This window comes from Gobius niger (assembly GCF_951799975.1).
Source record: "Gobius niger genome assembly, chromosome: 3".
NCBI classification, from domain to species: Eukaryota; Metazoa; Chordata; class Actinopteri; order Gobiiformes; family Gobiidae; genus Gobius; species Gobius niger.
In genome coordinates, this window is record NC_136854.1 from 27,272,899 (window position 1) to 27,293,079 (window position 20,181).

At 38.9% G+C, this 20,181-nt stretch overlaps 3 protein-coding genes and 2 long non-coding RNA genes across 11 annotated transcripts in view; all 5 read right to left on the reverse strand.

The window, feature by feature from the left end:
• Positions 1-1,707, reverse strand: part of LOC306961258 (dynamin-2-like) — a 32,211-nt gene extending 30,504 nt beyond the window's left edge. For 6 of the 7 annotated variants that reach the window (XM_079553943.1, XM_079553945.1, XM_079553942.1 and 3 more), the window contains exon 1: positions 1,291-1,705. In XM_079553943.1, coding sequence (XP_079410069.1) covers positions 1,291-1,451 — 161 coding nt within the window. In that variant the 5' untranslated portion in view covers positions 1,452-1,705. Of the gene's footprint in view, positions 1-1,290 lie in introns of all 7 variants that reach the window. The other variant, XM_079553947.1, reaches the window with a different exon arrangement.
• A 1,616-nt stretch (positions 1,708-3,323) lies between these two features.
• Positions 3,324-6,520, reverse strand: LOC306960965 (uncharacterized protein). The gene is made up of 4 exons (XM_079553556.1): positions 6,425-6,520; positions 5,720-6,013; positions 4,380-4,487; positions 3,324-3,674 (listed from the first exon to the last, which is right to left on the reverse strand). Exons 1-4 carry the CDS (start codon positions 6,471-6,473, stop codon positions 3,409-3,411), a joined length of 717 nt encoding a protein of 238 aa, XP_079409682.1. The 5' UTR covers positions 6,474-6,520; the 3' UTR covers positions 3,324-3,408.
• Positions 6,521-6,901: 381 nt separating this feature from the next.
• LOC306961284 (uncharacterized protein) lies at positions 6,902-9,665 on the reverse strand. The gene is made up of 5 exons (XM_079553976.1): positions 9,604-9,665; positions 8,536-8,865; positions 7,963-8,001; positions 7,747-7,880; positions 6,902-7,098 (listed from the first exon to the last, which is right to left on the reverse strand). The coding sequence occupies exons 1-5, from the start codon at positions 9,650-9,652 to the stop codon at positions 6,913-6,915; spliced, it is 738 nt and encodes a 245-aa protein (XP_079410102.1). The 5' UTR covers positions 9,653-9,665; the 3' UTR covers positions 6,902-6,912.
• Positions 9,666-10,285: 620 nt separating this feature from the next.
• LOC306961306 lies at positions 10,286-12,167 on the reverse strand. Its single transcript, XR_013792748.1, has 4 exons — positions 12,006-12,167; positions 11,911-11,937; positions 11,077-11,228; positions 10,286-10,637 (listed from the first exon to the last, which is right to left on the reverse strand). It is a non-coding gene; the product is annotated as an uncharacterized lncRNA (long non-coding RNA).
• A 2,671-nt stretch (positions 12,168-14,838) lies between these two features.
• LOC306961153 lies at positions 14,839-18,595 on the reverse strand. Its single transcript, XR_013792739.1, has 4 exons — positions 18,372-18,595; positions 16,008-16,103; positions 15,878-15,909; positions 14,839-15,262 (listed from the first exon to the last, which is right to left on the reverse strand). It is a non-coding gene; the product is annotated as an uncharacterized lncRNA (long non-coding RNA).
• Between the last annotated feature and the right edge of the window lie 1,586 nt (positions 18,596-20,181).

The following is a 20,181-nucleotide window of genomic DNA, read 5'->3' on the forward strand; positions in this document are numbered from 1 at the left end:
GGGCAGGAACAGAATCCAAGTCATATCCAGACTTAACAAGACCAAAGCCAGTTCAAAACTCGAACTATAAACCCAAGTACAATCCTGACATGATCAGGACTAGATCAGGTTTAACTTTAAACAAGGAGGACTACCACAAGCTGAGCCCGAGGGTGCTCCTCTTGAGCAGCCCCAAAATACTGGTCAGGCTACCGCCATCCTACAAAGCATTAGTGGCACTGATGAGTGTCTTCCATAGCATATAACTCAAGTAGAAAATAAAAGCCTAATGTAAAACATAGTGAGACATTGTGGGACATGTCAAAGGAGCTAATCTACAAACATGAAAAAAGCGAGGGTGCTTTTGTGGTCGTCTGTGGTGCGCAGTGTGTCATATCCAGAGACAGTGCAGCTGGTGACATCACTGCTGACCCCGGCAACAAGCATCAATGCCTTCACTGTGTCTCGCCGCCGCTGCTTGGGACGCACAGACAAAAGGCAACAGGCAAAAGAAGAAGAAGACGTACGTGATCAACAATCTCGTCATCAACAAGTGAAATCATTTACGGTAGTTCATTTTCAGGATACTAAGTGCCAACTCTGAGATGATTTTCCCATGTAGCATGTTCTTATAATGTAATAACAATAAGTCAGCCTAGATGTGATATATGGAGATGTTGTATAGATTTGTCAGCTATATAAATTCTCATTCCAACAAGACCTTCATGCGTTCATAGAGAGTACAAAGTAATGGTGCAAAATTAATATTCAGGCTGCATACTCTTCTGCTATCTACAAAAGCCCCATTGGATCAAATACTTCAAAGTCATAAGGAAAAAAGGTGAGACCAATTCTGTAGTGAGACCAATTCTGTAGTAGCTCTTGTGCCTCATACTCCAAGGTAAAACATTATCTGACCTTTGTGATATGAAAATGAATTTACAGCGAGCAATCTCAAGGAGCAACAGCCTTGGTAAATGTTTCACAGGAAGTTAAGAGAGAAAAAGCCTAGTGTCGTTGGACAAAGTTGTGCCTGTGTAATAAAGCTATTGCAACCAATCATCTGGGAAAGCTTTTGAAGTCAAACCAGTGAAACTATTTATTTTCCCTTTTCAACTGATATTTGCGTGAACGGCGTATTTTGGATCGTGAATAGCTCAAGTGAAAGGGAAAAAAAGAAAATCCTTTGGAAAATCTTAGTAGGCGCAAGAGCGCGCAGGGACGCTTCGGTGACAATTCTAGTTCATACAGCAAAGTAGATGAGTGCAAATAACCACGTATTAGTCAGGCTAAAGAGTAAGTGTAATTAACCTTCCCACGAAGTTTTCCAGCACGGAGCTCTTGCCCGCACTCTGGCCGCCCACTACCGCTATCTGAGGCAGGTCCAGGTTACAGCTCTGGCCGATGGAGCTGAAGGCGTCCTGGAGCTTGTTGATCAGGGGGATAAGGTCCTCCATCCCCCGGTTTCCCATGGCTGCAGTTTTCTCTCAGCACAGCGGGGCTTCCCCCTGAACCCCTCCACTCAAACACAACGGTTCAGTCTTTTCCCCAAACTTTTCCAGATGGCGCTATGAAGCCATGCAAAATCCTTTGTAAATTAAAAAGAAAAAAAAAAAAAAGTTTGCCCGTTTTTGTTGCTCTTTCTGGCCCAGTATCAACTACAGAGAGGTTTTATGATAAAAGTGGCTGTTCTGAAAACTAGTGTCCTGACAGTCCTGTCATCATCCGGTCAGGCGACACGGAGCCTCCGCCGGAGAATGAAGGCCCGCCCCCAATAAGAAGCTCGCTCCTCATTGGACAGAACGATGTCAATCAAATCTCTCCTAGAGGAACTTCATTTCCAAGTAAGTACTGGCCCTCCGTACAGAAAGCAGCTGATCTATGCCACTGTCTAAAGAACAACATTTGATTCCTGTAATATAGCAGATATAAGCGGTAACATAATGTTGCACTGAGATGACCTCAGAGCTAATTCAAACACAAGGGGGCGCTTTGGTGACGCAAATGCAACTAAACTCTCAGATATATGAGGATCATGTTGTGACCACTTATCAATTTCCAGTCACACCGAAACAATACTTTTCGATGCAATCCCTGCTGGAGTCATCACGCTGTATAGAAGTGCATATTTGCATTTACAAGCACCTGTTTCTCTCCCCAATGCACTCAATTCTCAAATAGGAAAAATATGTTTTACACATCACAAAAACTGTAATAAGAATATTCGTGCTTTATTCCAGAAAGAGCTTGTATCTACTCCCCATATTGTATCATATTGGACCCAATTTGTAGGTAATATTTCATGGAAAAATATATGGACAGTTCCCAACAAATTTCTGATAACAAATAAAGTAAAAGAGGTTTCGTACAAAATCATCCATAAATATTATCCAGTTAATTCTTTTATGACCAAATTTAAAAGGGACATTGATGTGAACTGCTCTTTTTGTGGAGATCATCCAGAGACAATACAACATTTTTTTTGGACATGTTCTTATCCCAAGAAATTCTGGAAAGACTTATGTAGTTTTATAGTTGGACATTTATACAAGGACTTTACATTGAAATGGGAAAACGTTATTTTTTGTTTCTTCAGAAAGCAAAAGAATGAAGATATCTATTTTGTTATTAATTTACTTATCCTTTTGTCCAAATTTTATATTCACAAATGTAAATACTCTAAGCAGAAGCCCAACTTTGCAAATTTTTTTAGTGATACTCTCTCATATATCAAGATTTTGGAAGGTTCTGAAAACAAAAAGGCTCTACAAACTATCAGTATTTGCTCAAAATATAATATATTTGTAACTGAATAATTGTATTGTACAATTCTGTTACCCCCTGGCATACTCTGTATACTCATATACTTTTCAATAAAAAAAAATGAGGATCATGTTGTTTCCATAAAATCAAAGCAAAGCAAAGGTGTTCAGACAAGGAAGCTTTACTCATGGTCCTACTTTTCGAGCAGCACAATAAGGGTATCTAAATTAGACAGGAGGCAGTGATCAAAAGCACACAACTTTTGTCATTTCAGTCTTTTTGTTTGTTTGTAAAGGCTCCTTCTTAATTAGAAAAAGTCAAATTTCCTTGCAAGTGAATCTAAGTTGTTACTTTATAATTAAATAAATAAATAAAAAGGATAAATAACACTTTGGAAACTGCGATAGAACAAGGATTACAACATTGTAATACTTTCTGTGTAGCCGATTGTGCAAAAAGTTTTATAAAGTGGTAAGAATTCTGCTTGGATAATAGCTATATTCATAATATAACAATTAAAATAAAGAAACAAATGAACCCTAACCTTATAGTAATAATACAGTAGAAGCTAGACAGCGATTTTATATATTTAGATATATTCTGCTTAACTTTTTTTTTTTTTTTACTTTATACTCGAGGCCTGACACATAGTTTAAATGTATTTGTTTATGTTTTCACTTCACTGTAGACTGTGCACTCAGGCGTCACAGTGGGAGCTGTGTCCACTTTGGTTGCACTGAAAAGCAGAGGGGAGTAACACACACCCTCAGTTTTAACATTGGCATAAATGTCACATGTGGCTTTGTGGGTAATGGCCCTGTTCTCCTCAGCAGTCGAGGGTACTGAGCTCTGATGGGCTGAGGAGCAGGACGTCGTGTCCTGGGATGGTTTCTCTGCGTATTTGAATGGGTCAGTGTAGGTCACATCATCTCCTGGAAAAAGACAGATGATTATATATCCTTCGACGTCGGCTCTTCCTACCATTATGAAGCAGAATTCACCAAGCGTTGGATTGTTAACCCACTAATAGCCAGGACAGGTGAGCTGCGTCCTTGTATTTATATTCTTATTTTTAAAGAGGGGGTATTGTGCTTTTTTAAATCACCTAGCACCAGTCTATAACACACTACAATGATGACCAAACCTTCTGTTGGTCTCTAAATGCAGTAAATTAGAATAACTGCCTTGTATAAAATTGCTCTCTCAAAATGGCTGTAGCGAATGTCTCTTTAAGAACCTGTGACCTTTTCCGACACGCCCCCTCCACACACCGTCTGTGGCATCAGTGGGGAGGGGGTTCTGCTGAGGAGCAGTGGTTGGTTACTCGGCTGGTGACGAAAGCTCGGAGGCGTCTCCAGGAGGTGGGGGCGTTCCTAGGAGGACTCAGGCAAATCTATCCCTAAAATGGCTGCCATCAGAGTTTTTACTGATTACTCAAAAATACGTGAATGTGCCAAGGCAACACTTCAGGCATGTTTTTAATGAGGGAATGACATAATAACATGATGTAAAGCTTGAAAAAGTCGATTTTGCATAATACCCCCCCTTTAACTATTTATTAGAACTTTTTTTTGACTCTCAATGGGCATTATTTGAGATCAAACAAGTTATTAGTACAGATTGTATTGAGCTCTTACCTATGGGTTCACTGCTGCCTCGATATCTGTGTGTAATGAATGTAGCGACAGCAGTGAGTAGAATCAGCAGCAGTGCACCCAGACCCACTCCAATGTACAGCAGCTTCTCTGCAAACACAAAGGCTGTTAGTGTGAGTTTATATTAAGCTGTTTGTGTCAATCATCAGATCAGGACTTACTATTAGCTGCGTTGTTCTGGGAAGAGTCATCTAAAATTAACAAAATGTATTCAATTCCTTTATATGTATTTCCAACGGAAAACATTGTTTCTTGTATTTATGCCATGAATAGAAGCACTGAATGAAGAACCATGTGCAAATGTCAGTAATCAATTTAAGTAAAGAACAAAGTTATTCATGCTGTCTCCATTAAAGGAAGTGTTTTTTGTATTAGTATAATAAAAAAAAATGCTTAGTCGTCCTTCAGCAGTGTTGGGGGCAATGTATTACAAAAGTAACAAGTTAAAAAAATATCTGTTTTTTGTTTCAGTAACTAAGGAATATAACGTATACTTTCACAAAATACAGGAATATATTAGTCATTACAATTCAAGTTACAAGTGCATTTAAATGTATGAATGAAAAAAGACAAACTCCCGCCAAATAACGGACACTGGTGTAAAGGATCTGCAGTTGTGTGTCGCTAATGTCGTCAAAACAAAACATGAGAGAATGGGGGAAAGCGAAGGAAAATAATAATATTTTAAATAGTTGATTTTAAAAAGTTTTGCTCGGTGGCATTACTACTATTTTCAGTTTATACTTTTCCAAAAGTAACTCAAAGTAGTGTAGCTACAATAGTTACATTTTTGAAATGGTAATATATAATACAAACATATGATTTTTTTTACAGCTGTAACTACTAATACAGAATATATTACAGTTTTAAAGTAAATTGCCCAACACTGTCCTTCAGTATAAAAAATACCACTTTGCACCTTGCATGTTGCACCGTGGCAGTAAAACTCTGCTTTGCTCCCTGAAAGCTGTGACGCGTGCTTATAAACTCATCCTTGTGAAGAATCGTGAGGTTAGAAATTCACAAAGGAAGTTTGGATCGAGTCTGACCCACAGTTTAAACTTTTAAACTATAGAAAAGTGTGGCCTTTAAGCTCATTGTTCTTTATCTTGCAAAGGTGTAACCGGCTCATTTGAGCTGTTAGTTTTGTTAAATTGTGCAGAGTCATGAAGTACTTTTGCACAAATCCACAAAATGTTATATGTTTGTAGTGTCCTAAGTCTTAAACCATTATCATTGACAACAAATAGAAACATTTACTCACACTCTTGATCTGTACGGTTTGTTGTGGTAAAATCCTGAATGAATTATTATGAACTTACTTGGTGTGACTTTAATGGTGAAATAGTTGAATGTGTCTGCGCCCACCCTGTCCACTCCACACCGGTAATCACCCGAGTCGTTCAAAGTCATGTCTGAGATGGTGACATGGAAAGTGTTCCCACTGTCTCTAATGCTGTACTTGTCTGTATTCTTCTGCTTGCTTGTTATCAAAACATCCCTGTCTTGGCATGGCTCTTTACAGAAGTATTTCACGTTGCCCTGAGCGTTGCTGTGTGAAGAATGAATCTTCAACTCTGCTCCCTCCTCTGCCTCCACTTTCACGGCCCCGGATCCTGTGTTACACACATCTTAAATAAATGTTGAACAAGTTTGCATATTTTATGAATAAAATAGAGAAAACAATGGTTGGTGTTGTCAGCAATGTGTCATCACACCGACAGACACATGATACTATTGTGGTTCAGTTGTTGTAAATGTGTGGTGTGTTCTTATTAAAATGAATACAGTAGAGCCTTATACACACATTGGAATTATCATAGCTGTTTGTTTTTTTTAAATGAATTTTCAGCATAATGTTAAATAAAAATAAATAAAACCTCACCACAGTGGGTTTGGGTTTACATAATAACTTATCGCACCTTTAGCATCTGATTAAATTTATTGAACAAATAAGATACATAACAAAAAAGAAAAACAAAAAAGACCAGAAAATACATCAACAACGTAAATGCACATTTTCTTACCTTCCAAAATAAAAATGAGGCAAAAGAAGTACATTTGTACAAAAGACATTGTTGCATAGGCCCCGTCAAGTCCTGTCTGGCAGTTTTAACACATTTTAACACAACATTTGGAGCTTCCTCTTTGCTAATGATTTCACTTCCTGTCTGAATCATGAGACTTCACCATTTAACACACTGCAAGAGTATGAATACCACAGAAGGAAGCAAATATACTGTATAAATCATTCATAAATTAAATTTTTTATTCATTGTAGTTCAAATTAAAAACTAGGGTGAAGTAGATTCAGTGTAATATTTAGTTGATAAGTTTATATTTTAGGCCTCATTATCCCCCAGACCTCTTTTTTGGGTTTCGAATCACCGAGGGTAAACATACTTCATTAATTTGATATTAGATAAAGTAAAGAAGATAAAAACATTTCCCACAGATTTTGTGAATTTAATCATTTAAATAATAAAGACCTTGGGTGAGTGTCGCTGTCGGTCTTTCACAGATGTGTGGGTTTGGAGCTGATGCCGTGATAGATATGCTCCGCTAAAGTGCTCACATCCAACCCCTGGTACTGACTGACCCGGGCCGGTACATCCACATCAGTGTGATCCTCCAGTTCGACTGGGCGGAGCTTTTGTTCAGGTAAAACACCAGACTTCATATCTTCATAGTCAGACGACATCTGTTTCAAATGAAGACAACGGCATTATAAAAACTTTTTCATTATGGGCCAAAATACAACTTAATCCTGATTGCTGTGTACTTAATTTAATATTGTCACTCCAGTGTGATTATTGTCACTCACTCAGAGATGAGCAGAATGTGTCATAACAACCCAGAACAGAGGTCACCAACTTTTTTTTTTTTTTTTTTACTTCTAAAGTGTTAAGTTGTTTGAGGGCTAAATAAAACACACCCCAATGACTAAAAGTTACTGTTAATAAGAAATTAACCATGTCATGTCATAAATGCATGCTTCTAAACAAAGGTCATAAAAATAGAATTAACTGTATATTTAGGAATCAGGTGCAATAAACTGTAGTGTCTTATTTTTTTTTTAGAAAAGTCTCAAGTGCTACTGGGGATGCCCCAAAGGGCACCTAGTTGCCCACAGGCTTTGGGTCTGTAACCTCTGACCTAACAATATAAGGACAACTTCAGTGTGCATTTAAATATGGGCTTTTATCCTTTGTTTGACCCACTTTCAGGTTCCTTTAAACATCAAATGTCTTACCTACATCTACTTTCAGGGAATTTCCATAAATGAATATGTTTATAGGCTGTAGAATAAGTTACAATAAACTACGACAGTTAGCAGTAGTAAACCAACCTCTTGTGCACTGGCTCTCTGGCGCGTGTGTTTTCTGTTTCGAACCGTGAAAATGAGGCAGAGCGTGAACGAAAAGACGATGAGCAGTGCGGACAGACAGGACACCACAGTCACAAACAAGGGCAAGGTATGTTCTGAAAAACAAGCAGATTTAATGCTTTGAGATTATGACCCTGCTTTAAGATGCCACGTGCAAAACAGGGCAAATGGACTCACTGTCTACAATGATGTTGGGCATTGAGGCTGAATCAGGGCCTGAAAGGCAAAATCACATCAAGACAATTGGTGCTTTGGTTAGTGATATAGTTTTACCTGCCTTTTGTGCCAAAATGTGTTATTTCTATGTGTTTAATTTGTACAGCATAATATTTGAAGCAGGTGTAGTGTGTTCTGGAGTGTTTGTCCACAAGATAAAACTGAGATTCAAAGTAAAAGCTCTCTCATTGTGAAGATAATGTGACCAATTTTTAGCATGTTCAGGACCATGGATTGACCCCTGGGTTGAGCCACACATTTTTCGTCCCGAAGAGGCCAAGATTCAGTCCAATTGGTCAGAAAGGACAGACATGACCAGATAATAAAATGTCAGTGTTCTTAGTGTTATTATAGACAGCACTTACTTCTTTTAAATGCTGTAGGGAAGAAAAACTGAAACTTCAAACTACCACTGAACATGCTTTCACATAAAAGCACAGAGCTATTTTAATAAAAACAGAGTTAGTTATTTAAAAAAGGAGGCTGACATGGAATTACTGGTACTGACTCATGATTTAAGTGATTTGCACTCACGTGTAACATAGAGTTGGATCTCACTGATGCAGTCCGGGATATCTGTCAATTTCACAACACACCAGTAGTTGCCACTGTCTTCCGGTTGCAGCCTTGCCATGTGCACCACAAACTGACCAGCAGTGAGGTTGTCAAAGAGGGAGAAGCGGCCATTTGTCGCCCGGTGCTCACGTGGGTGGGTGCGTATCAGGTAGGAGCTGCACGTCAGCCCGGCCCGACTGAAAAACTTTGAGTTGTTCTGATGGACAGGTGGATATTCACAGGTGAAGTCCACACTGTGACCTTCACTAACAGTCACAACTGTGGTTTTGGAGCATGTCACGATTTTAACTGCGGTAGAAAAAGATAAAAGGAAAAAAAAATCTGTACAAACTGAAGAAGGCTTGACACATTTTTGCACTGAAAAAGCCATGATTGTGTGAAAGCTTTTTAACCTTAAATAATCTCCTTTATTTCATTGAAGCACAAGGATTTCAACTGCTCTCAAGCTACTTCACACCTGAGCGTATACTGTATGAAGGACTCCACATTTCACCTTTAACTGATACAAACACTGTCCTGTCAGACTTTAAATAAATAAAATAAAAAATCTTAATTTGGGCTTTTTTTTTTTGTCTTCCCTCACTATGACCCTTATTGTTGATTTACAGTAAATGACAGTAAATACACCATGGGTATTTGGACACTTTACTTTTTATTTTATTTTATTTTTTTATTAATGCAATGTACCACCATTATGGAAAAGTGAAGGAAAAGATGCCCAAACTCAAATTAGTGAATCTCAGATGATAAACATTTGCTTATAGGTCTTGCCCATTTCCCCCAATAATATGAATTATTGAGAATAGAGTTCAGCTAATCATATAACGTATATAATATAACGGCCACAAACATTTGAATCAATGTAATAAAGTAACATAAAAAAGAAATAGCATAGTTGTAATATGGCAACACCAGTCAAGATTTCAGATTTTGAAATATTTTTAGACATTTACTTTGAATTATGAACTGACTGATTTGGCAAGGATTTAAAATAAAATATATAATATATTTGGCATCCTAACTTACCTTGTATTTGCAGCATTAGCAGTGAAATAGAAGCTTTGACTGGCCCCATTGCTTCTATTTTAATGAACAGTGTTGCTTCAGAATATGAATATCTGAGAGTTTTTCTCAGCAGGTGTTAAATGTGGTGAGTGTGTGACGCTGTTCCTCTTTCACAGTGATGTTCAAATGTCCTAAAGAGACAGTGTTGTTCAAATGTCATAAACATGTTATGAATGATAATCATCTGACACAGGGTGGGGGTGAGTGCATCAGTGAGTCCCCGTAAAGTAGCGATCAGGTGCTCTTTGTGGACAAAACCCGCAAGATGTAGATCAAAAAGAAAAGTGTAATGTCACAGGCAAAGTTATAAGTCCTTTATTGAGCAAGGGACGCCAACACGCTGGACCTGGCACGGCCTTCATCAGGGCAATGACACAACTCAACAACAAGTTTCAATAGTCTACACAAATTATTAAGCGCTGCACTAATTTTTCTGTCCTCTGTGGTGAAGTAAAAAAAAAAAAAGAAGAAGAAGATGGATGAAGGTGAAGCATTGTGATTTGCAGACACCGAGCCTTATTTCAGTGGCACACTCTCCTATACTGGTCAACACCAAAAGCACAGCTCTCACAAGTTGAAGATGCACAAATATATGAGTTAGAATGAGGCTTTCACTCAGTTCACAAAAAGAAAGGAAAAAAGGAAATAGCTTTGACGCTTTGGTTTCTGGTATTAGTTTTGCAGAAGAGGTTAGTTTTATTCTGAGTGTAATGGCTTTGTCGTTATTCTGGGATGACCTGTCATGTTTGTGGACACGCCAACCCAAACCAAAGCTGTTCAGTGCATGTTTCTCCATTAGCGTCTTGTTCGGGTAGAGCAGGCAGAGGAGTAACATAGGAAGGAAAGTGGTCATGGCGAGATATTGTTGGATGTCCACTGAGTTGAATGGAGCTGATGTTTTCATAAATGGGTTGGTTTTGATTCTCTTGCAGACGGGCAGCTGTCGGCCCATATTCTAGCTTGTCAGCCGTACTGTCTTTTCGAATGCCAACCTCCTAGACAATGGGAGGAGCAATGTTAGTTGACACTTTAGATCAAGACAGGGTTTAGAATAATAATTATAAGGAAATGCCTAGATTCAAAAACAATAATGTGCAAAGGAAGGAATATCAAAAGTGCATAATGGAACTTTTTATTAACACATTTGATATTTGTGGATAATCGACCTTTTAGTGACCTTTAAGCATGGCATCTTTCCTTTTCCTTGTGGCCTCTATGCAGCTGCCAAGATCAATTGTTTTGTAGGTAAAAAGTTCCATAATGCACCAATAAAGTAGGAGAGCTTTGCAATAAATGTTTTTTTATCCACTTTTTTTTAGTTTTTTTCCTTCTTTTCATTTCTCGTCTCATTGTTATAGTGATGACTGATAATTACACAACATAGTAGTAATTATGAAACAACATGACTGACTGACAGACAGTACAGAAACCGACCTGGTTCTGATCGGAGTTGATAAGCTGCCGAAGTCTGTTGCACTCTTGCACTTGAGGTCTCGATTGTTCTCTGCATTTCCTGAAGCTCAGGGGAATAACCACACAGACTGTAAACACGACAACAACGCCCACTATCAAGTACAGTATGAAACCTGCAAGACAAGAGATAATGAACATAACTTACTTGTATTGAGCACTGAAGTACACTTGAGTTGAAGCTATGCTTTGAGAAGAAAATACACATAATGTTTCATTGCAATTTCCGGGCTTTAAAATTTGGTAAAGGTTTGGGTAAGAGCAGGACGAGATAGAATAGACAGGTGTGTTTTGTGTGTTCTATTTAGCATACTTTTAAAAGTACAGGTAAAATTCAGAAAATTCATTAAAAAGTACATTCATTTCTGTTATTCAACTTCAACTGTGAAACTAATATATGACAGCCTCATTACATGCAAAGTGAGATATGTACAGCCTTTATTTGTTATAATTTTACAATGGCTCAGCTTGTAAAAACCCCAAATCAAAAATCTCAGAAAATTACATTATTTTGAAAATGGACTGTAAGCCATAATCATCAAAATTATAACAAACAAAGGCGTGACATATGTCACTTTGCATGTCATGAGTCTATATCATATATTAGTTTCCCAGTTTAAGTTGAATAATAGAAATAAATGCACTTTTGAACGATATTCTAATTTTCTGAGTTTCACCTGTATATGATGCTTTTCCTGTTATTATGCTTTTATATGCTGGAACAAAAGTAAACTTCTTTTCCAGTTCCATAACGACACATTTAGGCCCTCTTCCCTTTTCTTTCTTTGTTAAACATACTTGTCGTGATTGTCTGTTCTTGACGGCCTGTGAAATGAAAAACACATCACTATATATATATATTATACCCGTGGTTGTATAAATATAAGACTTACCTTCTGTACTGTTCGTGCTGCTTTCTGTCAGGAATATCTTAGCCAAGGAGATAGTGGTGGCCGCGTGTTTTTGAGTCTGTGTGAATGCATTTTCAAATGCTGCGCCTGTAGTGACTTCAGTTCCTTCTTCAAGATCAATATTCGTGGTAGTAGTTCTATGGGAATGGGCTGTTGGAAAGGACTTAGGTAACACTTAATAACGCAGATTCATATTTAATAATACAATACATCTAGTAATACATGCAAACTGTTGAATTGAACTCACGCTCACTCAGAACTTTGACATCTGCAACTTCTCAGCTTATGTCAAGGATCATATAAAAATATTAGATCAGCCCGAGAGCAGCTGAGAAGACCTCTCACCTCCATTCAGGACATTTCCTCCAACCGTCTCACCCTCAAAGCCTTTAAAATGGAGGGTGATCCCACACACCCATCACACAGTCTCTTCACTGTGGTGCCTTCAAGGAAGAGACTGCAAAGTCTACGAGCGAGGTCCAGCCGACTGAAGAATAACTTCATCCACCAGGCTGTCAGAAAGCTGAACTCTCTCCCTTCCTTTCCCTCCCTCCTTGTCTGCATTCACAAACTGTGGTCCACTACTGACGTTTCTTTCATTATGCACCGAGGCTTCGTGAATATACAGTACTTCTCAGTATGTTCTCCCTATCGCATGCGTTCCTCATTCAAATAGATGTGAAAAAAGACAAATCTAACTCACAGTTTACGTCCAGCTTGACTTCCGTGAATGTATCTAAGCCGACCCGGTCCACCCCACACCAGTACGTCCCACTGTCGGATATGCTCAGATTGGACAGGGTAATATTGAATGCCCCGTCTCTTGTGTCCCGCAGGGTGATTTTCTCAGACAGTGTTACACTTCCAGGTCTTACTTCAGCCAGAATATGTTTAGGTAAACAGGGATCTTTGCAGAAGTACTTTCGGTTGTTTTTAGCCATTCTATGGGAGCACTGAAAAGAGACAACACCTCCTTCTGGCCCTTCGACACTTAGCTTGATTCCATTAACTGCAAAATAAATACAGTTTTAAGAAATAATTATTAATAACAATGTTGTTATACAAATTACAAAAAAAGCCTTGAGCAACAAACATTATTACTGTTACTGTTGCAGATGCACTATGGAACTTTTTACATGAAAATTCAAACTTTTTATTTGTGTGTATTTGACCTTTCAAGGACTCAGCGGCTGTATGAGTGGTTAGCATAGCGCCTTTACTTTCCATCACTGTGGCCTGTATGATGCTCCAGGATCAGTTGTTTATGGAGTTTCTGGTAGGTTTTCACTGTTGACCCTCTCACCAGAAAACTTGCCAAACAATAGATCCTGGAGAGTTGCAGTGGCCATCACAAATAGGTAAATTACGCACAAATATCAAGGTTTTTGTCCGCATAAAAAGTTGCATAATGCACCTTTAAACATTTGTAAATCTCTATAAAAAAAAAACTTACCAAAAAGAAGACAACATATTGCAGACATAGCTGAAACGATCTTCATTTTGACACAATGGCACTGACATTCGTGCACAAAATAGCAACACAAATGCAGCAAAAATGCAGCCTGCTCTGTGCTGGAGCTCTTTTTGTGGTTGCACCGTAAACTACTCAGAAACGCACCGAGACTAGGAGGAGTGATGTGTGACAGCCGTGCCTACGCTCACCCACCCCAGAATCTAAGAGAGCAAAGGTCAGCGTTGGTGTTCCCCCAAAACATCCTCAGAAATGCAGCTGGTTTCATAAAGAGTGTGCAAATACTGGTGATTGTTATATTATTATTGTGATAACAGGCTTTTACACTGCACACTGTTTGTGAAATAGGCTTGTCTTGAACCCAAGCAGATTAGATTTAGTATTTACACAATGATAATAAATATAACAAAACAAACTAATAATGATATTGCCCTGATGAACTTTCCTCCCATGGTAATATGTTTTGCTATATCTTTTAGTATATAAGCTTATTATATGGCAAATAGTGCAAGGTTAACACACAGACCACATCATTTAATCTTGTTTATTAATAAACTATAAAACAGTAGAGATAAAACATCAGAATACTAATTATTCGTCCGTTCGTTCGTTCGTTATTTTATTTTGAACATGTGAGCAACACAACACACCTTTACAAAATTTTAAACGTAAAGGCTATTACAAATCAAAAAGACAAAAGCAAACTTGTCAGTTCCCTTGAAAAGCCAAATACAAATGCACATGTCCAAAAAGGAGTGAGGAGAAGTTAAACTTATTTAACCCCACCCCCTATTTCAAAAACAGATTGATAACATCAATTTCCTGTTCCTACATAGTTACTCAAAACTCAAAAGAAAATTGCTAAGTAGCAACAGTAACAAGGCACATACATGAGACGACGATCACTTGTAATCTGTAAGTTCTGTTGTCTCCTATTTCAAAAAAATGTTTTCTTTAAATTTCTTCTTAAACTGATTCATGCTTGAGCACAGTTTTAGATCTGAGCTTAAATCATTCCATAATTTGGCACCAGTAATGGAAACACAAAAACTTTTCATAGTTGATTTGAACGTTTGTATTGTAAATTTATGGTCATCAGCACTCCTGAGGCTGTACACGTTTTGTTGTGTGAGAAAATGTTTTTGTATATTGTTTGGTAAGGTATTCTGCTGCTTATAGTCCAATCGTTTGGATACGCTGTAGCTGAAGGTGATTTCTTTTATTACAGTATACTAGCATAGCTTGGAACAGAAAAGAAGAGCGTGAAAAAAATTGATTATTAAGATTTGTAGCCTATTGCTCAAAAATGCTTTCTGCAATCATGACACTCCTTGAACTTACAGAATGGGGGTGTTATGCTTTTTCCTGGTATTTGGCAATAATGGCAAAGACATCGCTATCTTACACTTTGTTGTTTTGAAAATGTCCAGTAGTTTCACTTCCTGATCCTACGAATGAGCTAAAATAAACTTTTTGGGGAGATGTTTCCGCAATGCTAAGAAAAGCCACTGGAAAAGACACAAAGATTACTCAAAGATGCGCTAGCGGGTCGAAACACAACTACAGGTATGTTTTCGATGAGAGAACAAAGTTGTAACATGGTAAATTGTATTTCTCAAATGCTGGTTCAGTCAAGACTCTGTGGGTCCAGGGCTTGATAGATGGAGGCGTATTGAGCGCCGTCCGGTGTTTCGGTGTCTGTGTCGTCAGTCTGTAGGGCCACTGTGGTTTGTGTCAATGGTATGTCTGTATGCTCATCACTGTCCTCCTGTGGACAGACAAAGGTGTTCAAAGAGGTTTAAGATCCCACATTGTTCTGAGGCTGAACTGTAATAATCCATAATTAGGTTACGAATGGTTCATTATTTCATTTGTTATGTAAAAATTAACCCTTTAGCAGTTTGCTCAACCGTTTGGTAGAGCACACTTTATTGAATCATGTGTTGTTTCTAATTCTGCCTTTCCCTACCATTTTCTACCAAGTGCATAATACTCAAAATATCCAGTTTAGATCAGGTTTGGACTAGTTTGGACTGGTTTATGCTGGTTTGGACTGGTATAGACCTGGTTTGGACTGATTAAGACTGGTTTAGATCAAGCTTGGACTGGTTTATGCTTCTTTTGACAACTTTTAGACTGACTTAGACCAGATATAGACTGGCTTATACTGGTTTAGACCAGTTTTAGACTGGGGGTAACATTAAAGGGTTAAGAAAGAGAGTGAATAAACTAATTAATAAACAGCCAGTGGCATAAAAATGTAGAATGACCTAATTCAGGGAGATAGTAATAGGTTTTAAAATACACACATACACACAAAAATGTCTTCTATTGATTTACATTAGTGTTCAAATGTGATCAAATTAAAGCACAGGCATCTCACCCCAGTCTTGTCCCCGGCAGTGGTCTGATTTTCTGAAAAACAAACAAATAAATCATGAGCATAAATCTCTATCATTCCTCCAGAAGACTATATACATGGTGCATAATGCTGTATGAGAAAGTCATGTTACCTCCAGAGCTGCGCCAGTGTCCATAAAATATCAGTGGGATGATGGCACAGACGAGCAGAGCCAGGCTCACCGACACAATGATGACCACTGTGGTGTCTGTGCAAACAATTACAAAGCACAACCGGATATATCGGATTCTTTATGCAAGGAGAATAGTAATGGTAATGATAATGTTGATGTTATACGCTGCCTGACAAAGAAGAAGTCACCACAAAAAATTACTGCTGTGGCATTGCGACAGTAAGCTTCTGCAATGTCAAAAGATCCAGTGTTGCATTAGTTTTTCACTGAGATCTTGAAATGATGAGAGATTGTGACCACTGTGCAAAGCCCTCTCCAGCATATCCCATAGATTTTCAATGGGCTTAAGGTCTGGACTCTGTAGTGGAAGATCCATGTGTGAAAAAGAAACAATAATACAATAAAAAAGCGACAAAAAAGTGACAAAAATCATCAAAAATGTGTCAAAAAATGTGACTAGAATGCTACATAAATGCGGCGACAACGCGACAAAACAATTTTGGATCAGTTTTGTATGTCTTCGCTTTCAAATGAGGAGATTTTTAAAGATTTTTGGCGGCACGGCAGCGCAGCGGTTAGTGCTCTCGCTTCACAGCTAGAAGGTCCGGGTTCGATTCCCACCTTGACGGGGCCTTTCTGTGTGGAGTTTGCATGTTCTCCCCGTGTCTGCGTAGGTTTCCTCCGGGCACTCCGGTTTCCCCTACCACTAAAAACATGCACAATAGGCCAGGATGAATGATGTGTGTGAGTGAATGTATGGTGATGTCAGAGGGTCCGTTGGCGCAGACGTGTGTAGTCGCGAAAGCGCTTCTGACAGTCTCCCCCAGGGGAAACTGAAGCTACAAAACGTAGTTTACCACCACCGAGAATGGAGTAAATGTTCAATTGTAAAGCGCTTTGTGACCATGTCTGTGAAAGGCGCTATATAAATAAAGATCTTCTTCTTCTTCTTCTTCTAAAGTTAAAATACTGGAGTTACTGTTCACATTAAAACACTTAGACACCACAGTGAGTTAGATGTATTTACCAGCAGTAACTCAGCAGCTAAAAGAGTTGTTTTTAGCTAATGTTAGTCAATGGAAATGTGTGCTAACAGCTGCAAAGATGGCGGATCTCCATTGCAACTGTGGAATTTCCCGAACTCTATTCACCTTATTCCGCCCCGCCCACTTTTGCCACTTTTTGCGTTGTCTCGGCACTTCCGTTGTCCAGACACTTCCGGTGGAGCATGAAGCCCGTTCATTTAAGCAGGGAACGAGGGAAAATATTCTCCGCTCAAATCTGATGTTTAGTCGATTGATTTGTGTAAAATGACCAATGTTCATTTGCACTAACATGTCAACACTGCACCGTTTCTCTGTGCGGCCTGAAAACGGATTTGTTTTCGTGTAGTGACTGATTTTATGTGGACTTCTCCAACCCCATGTTAACACATAGGAGAAAAGGGGCGGGCACAATTCATGGCGGCGCCCACGCGAGCCTCCGGAATAAGGTGAATAGGCTTTAAGCTCCAATCAAGAAGCTTTTCGATTTGGATAAAGCCGAGCTTGAGGAAATGCGCTCTGTTAAGGCAGGGATTACAGGGGGAGTATTATGCAAAATCGACTTTTTCAAGCTTTACATCATGTTATTATGTCATTCCCTCGTTAAAAACATGCCTGAAGTGTTGCCTTGGCACATTCACGTATTTTTGAGTAATCTGTAAAAACTCTGATGGCAGCCATTTTAGGGATACGTTTGCCTGAGTCCTCCTAGGAACGCCCCCACCTCCTGGAGACGCCTCCGAGCTTTCGTCACCAGCCGAGTAACCAAACACTGCTCCTCAGCAGAACCCCCTCCCCACTGATGCCACAGGCAGCGTGTGGAGGGGGCGTGTCTGAAAGGGTCAGAGGTTCTTAAAGAGACAGAGGCCTATTTCAAGACATTCACTACAGCCATTTTGAGAGAGCAATTTTATACAAGGCAGTTATTCTAATTTACATGCATTTACAGACCAACAGAAGGTTTGGTCATCATTGTAGTGTGATATAGACTGGTGCTATGTGATTTAAAAAAGCACAATACCCCCTCTTTAAAGAGGTAAAATTCAGTGGAGACGTTTTTTGGCCAGGCAAAAAATCATAATCCAGCTTTTTTCTGATTCCATATGATCCAAAGACATGGAACAATCTATTTCTAATGAGGCAGTCTCTAATAATGTCAGTGTTGGGAATTATTAGGTCAACTTATTGGTGATAAGAACAATTAGTGTTTTGGAGGCCCCTTGTGGCTGCCAGAGCTCAATGCATCTGTTTATAAAATGGTATCCTACTGAGAATAAGTTTGAAATGCTTACAATAATACCTGTAAGGCCTGCCTTCGCCGCTCTGTTTGATCCTTTAGATGTGGGCAGCGGGGATAGACCTGCTGAAGGCCAAGTGGTGTCAGAGAAATTGGACGATGCTGAAGTCGGCACAGTGGTGGTGATAGGGCTCAAGTCAAGAGGAACTGTGGCACCTTAGAGAATAGCATGAGAAAAGGTCAGTGAGGTTTATTTACGCAAATATAAGTCCAAACACTGCATGAGCTGCAATACAATACAAGTCGTTTCAATGTAAACATGATACCATAGTACAGTTTAACAGCAGTAAAAGTAGCAGCTTAAGTTGTGTTGTTTATAGTTCTCGTCAGGAAACAATGCTCACATTTGTGAAAGGGACAGAGACACAGTAAGGAGCCTCATTATAATGTAAGTAAATACAAAAATGGCCTTATCCTATTATTATTGTTTCATTTGTGACCTGATGTGTTCCCTGTAGGCAGCTAAAAGATGATTACTGCCCAAAACGCAACGGTTAGAATCGCACTATGTTTGAATGCAATACACATTTGCAAATTGTGGTTTTAGAATTGTTTTAGACCAGTAGTTCTTCACACCAAAGACCACTTCAGAAAATATCTGACTTCCCAAATTCCACCACGGCTAGACTAACACTGTGATCAGACCAAAATTGTATAAAGCTGGGTAAAATGGACTAGACTGAATCTTTCATAAAATGGATGAACCAAACCTAAAAACCTGCAAAAAGCCCAAACTGAAAGGCAAGCATTAAAGAGGTTGTATATATTTAAGAGGTGTCAGATGAGCCCCACCAGTGTTGCTCCACAGTTTGAGAACCACCTGTAACATTTGTTCATGTGGCTTTATAGTTTAAATGTTCAATTCTAACCATCTTATACTAATTAGGCTTACTTTATTGGTCCGGATCAAATATTAGTGGAGCTTGAAAACCCTTGAACACCCTTACCCTTTAAATTCGGAGTGTTTTGTCTGCCCCCTGGTGTTCAGTTGCCCTCCTCGCTGAGTCAACTATTAACTATTCAGTCTCAGAGCCTGAGTCAAGTCAAATGCTGCATTTTTGGTTAAAGTAGCCAGTTACTATTTAAAAACATCGATTGTGTCCAAGAAGTTGCCCTGCAGCACAGTGTTTCCGAATCAGGGATACTGGGAACCATAGGGCACTTCAGCACTTAGCGGGGGTAAACTAGCCTACTTGTAATTACTTCAGATTAAAAAGAAAGTGAAAGTGAGAATTTCAATATTAATTTTAAAGGAAAGTTAGTTTTAATTGTGTTTTTCAGTAAAAGGTTTGATTTTGAGAGTCATAATCGTACAACATTGGCAAGAGGTTGGGAATCACGAGCAAATTGGTGTGCTTAGATGTTCCCAACCTTTTATCTCTGGAGCCACCCCAATCCAAAAACGAGGCCGTGCACAAATGCATCGAAACATAAATATAATGGGCAATAAGTATTTGAATAATTTAAAGGTGCATTACGCAACTTTTTATGGGAAAAAAAACGTGGATGCGTTATTGACCTTTCTGTGGCCCGGCAGTGGCTGACCATGCCTGCACTTTTCGTCCCGGTGGGTGCTCCGGGATCAATTGTTTTTTTAGGGTCTCTGGTAGGTTTTCACTGCTGATGGATTTGTCTCCATGGTTACGTATACCCTCCATCAAAAACACCCACTAGAAACCCCCAAAAAACCTGAAATAAAATTGGTCCTGAAGTGTCCTAGAGACCACCGGGATGGAAAGCAAAGGCGCCAAGCTAACCACCCCTACCCCTTTAAAAAACAGAATTGGAACGTTTTCTGCACCTGTTGCCCTTT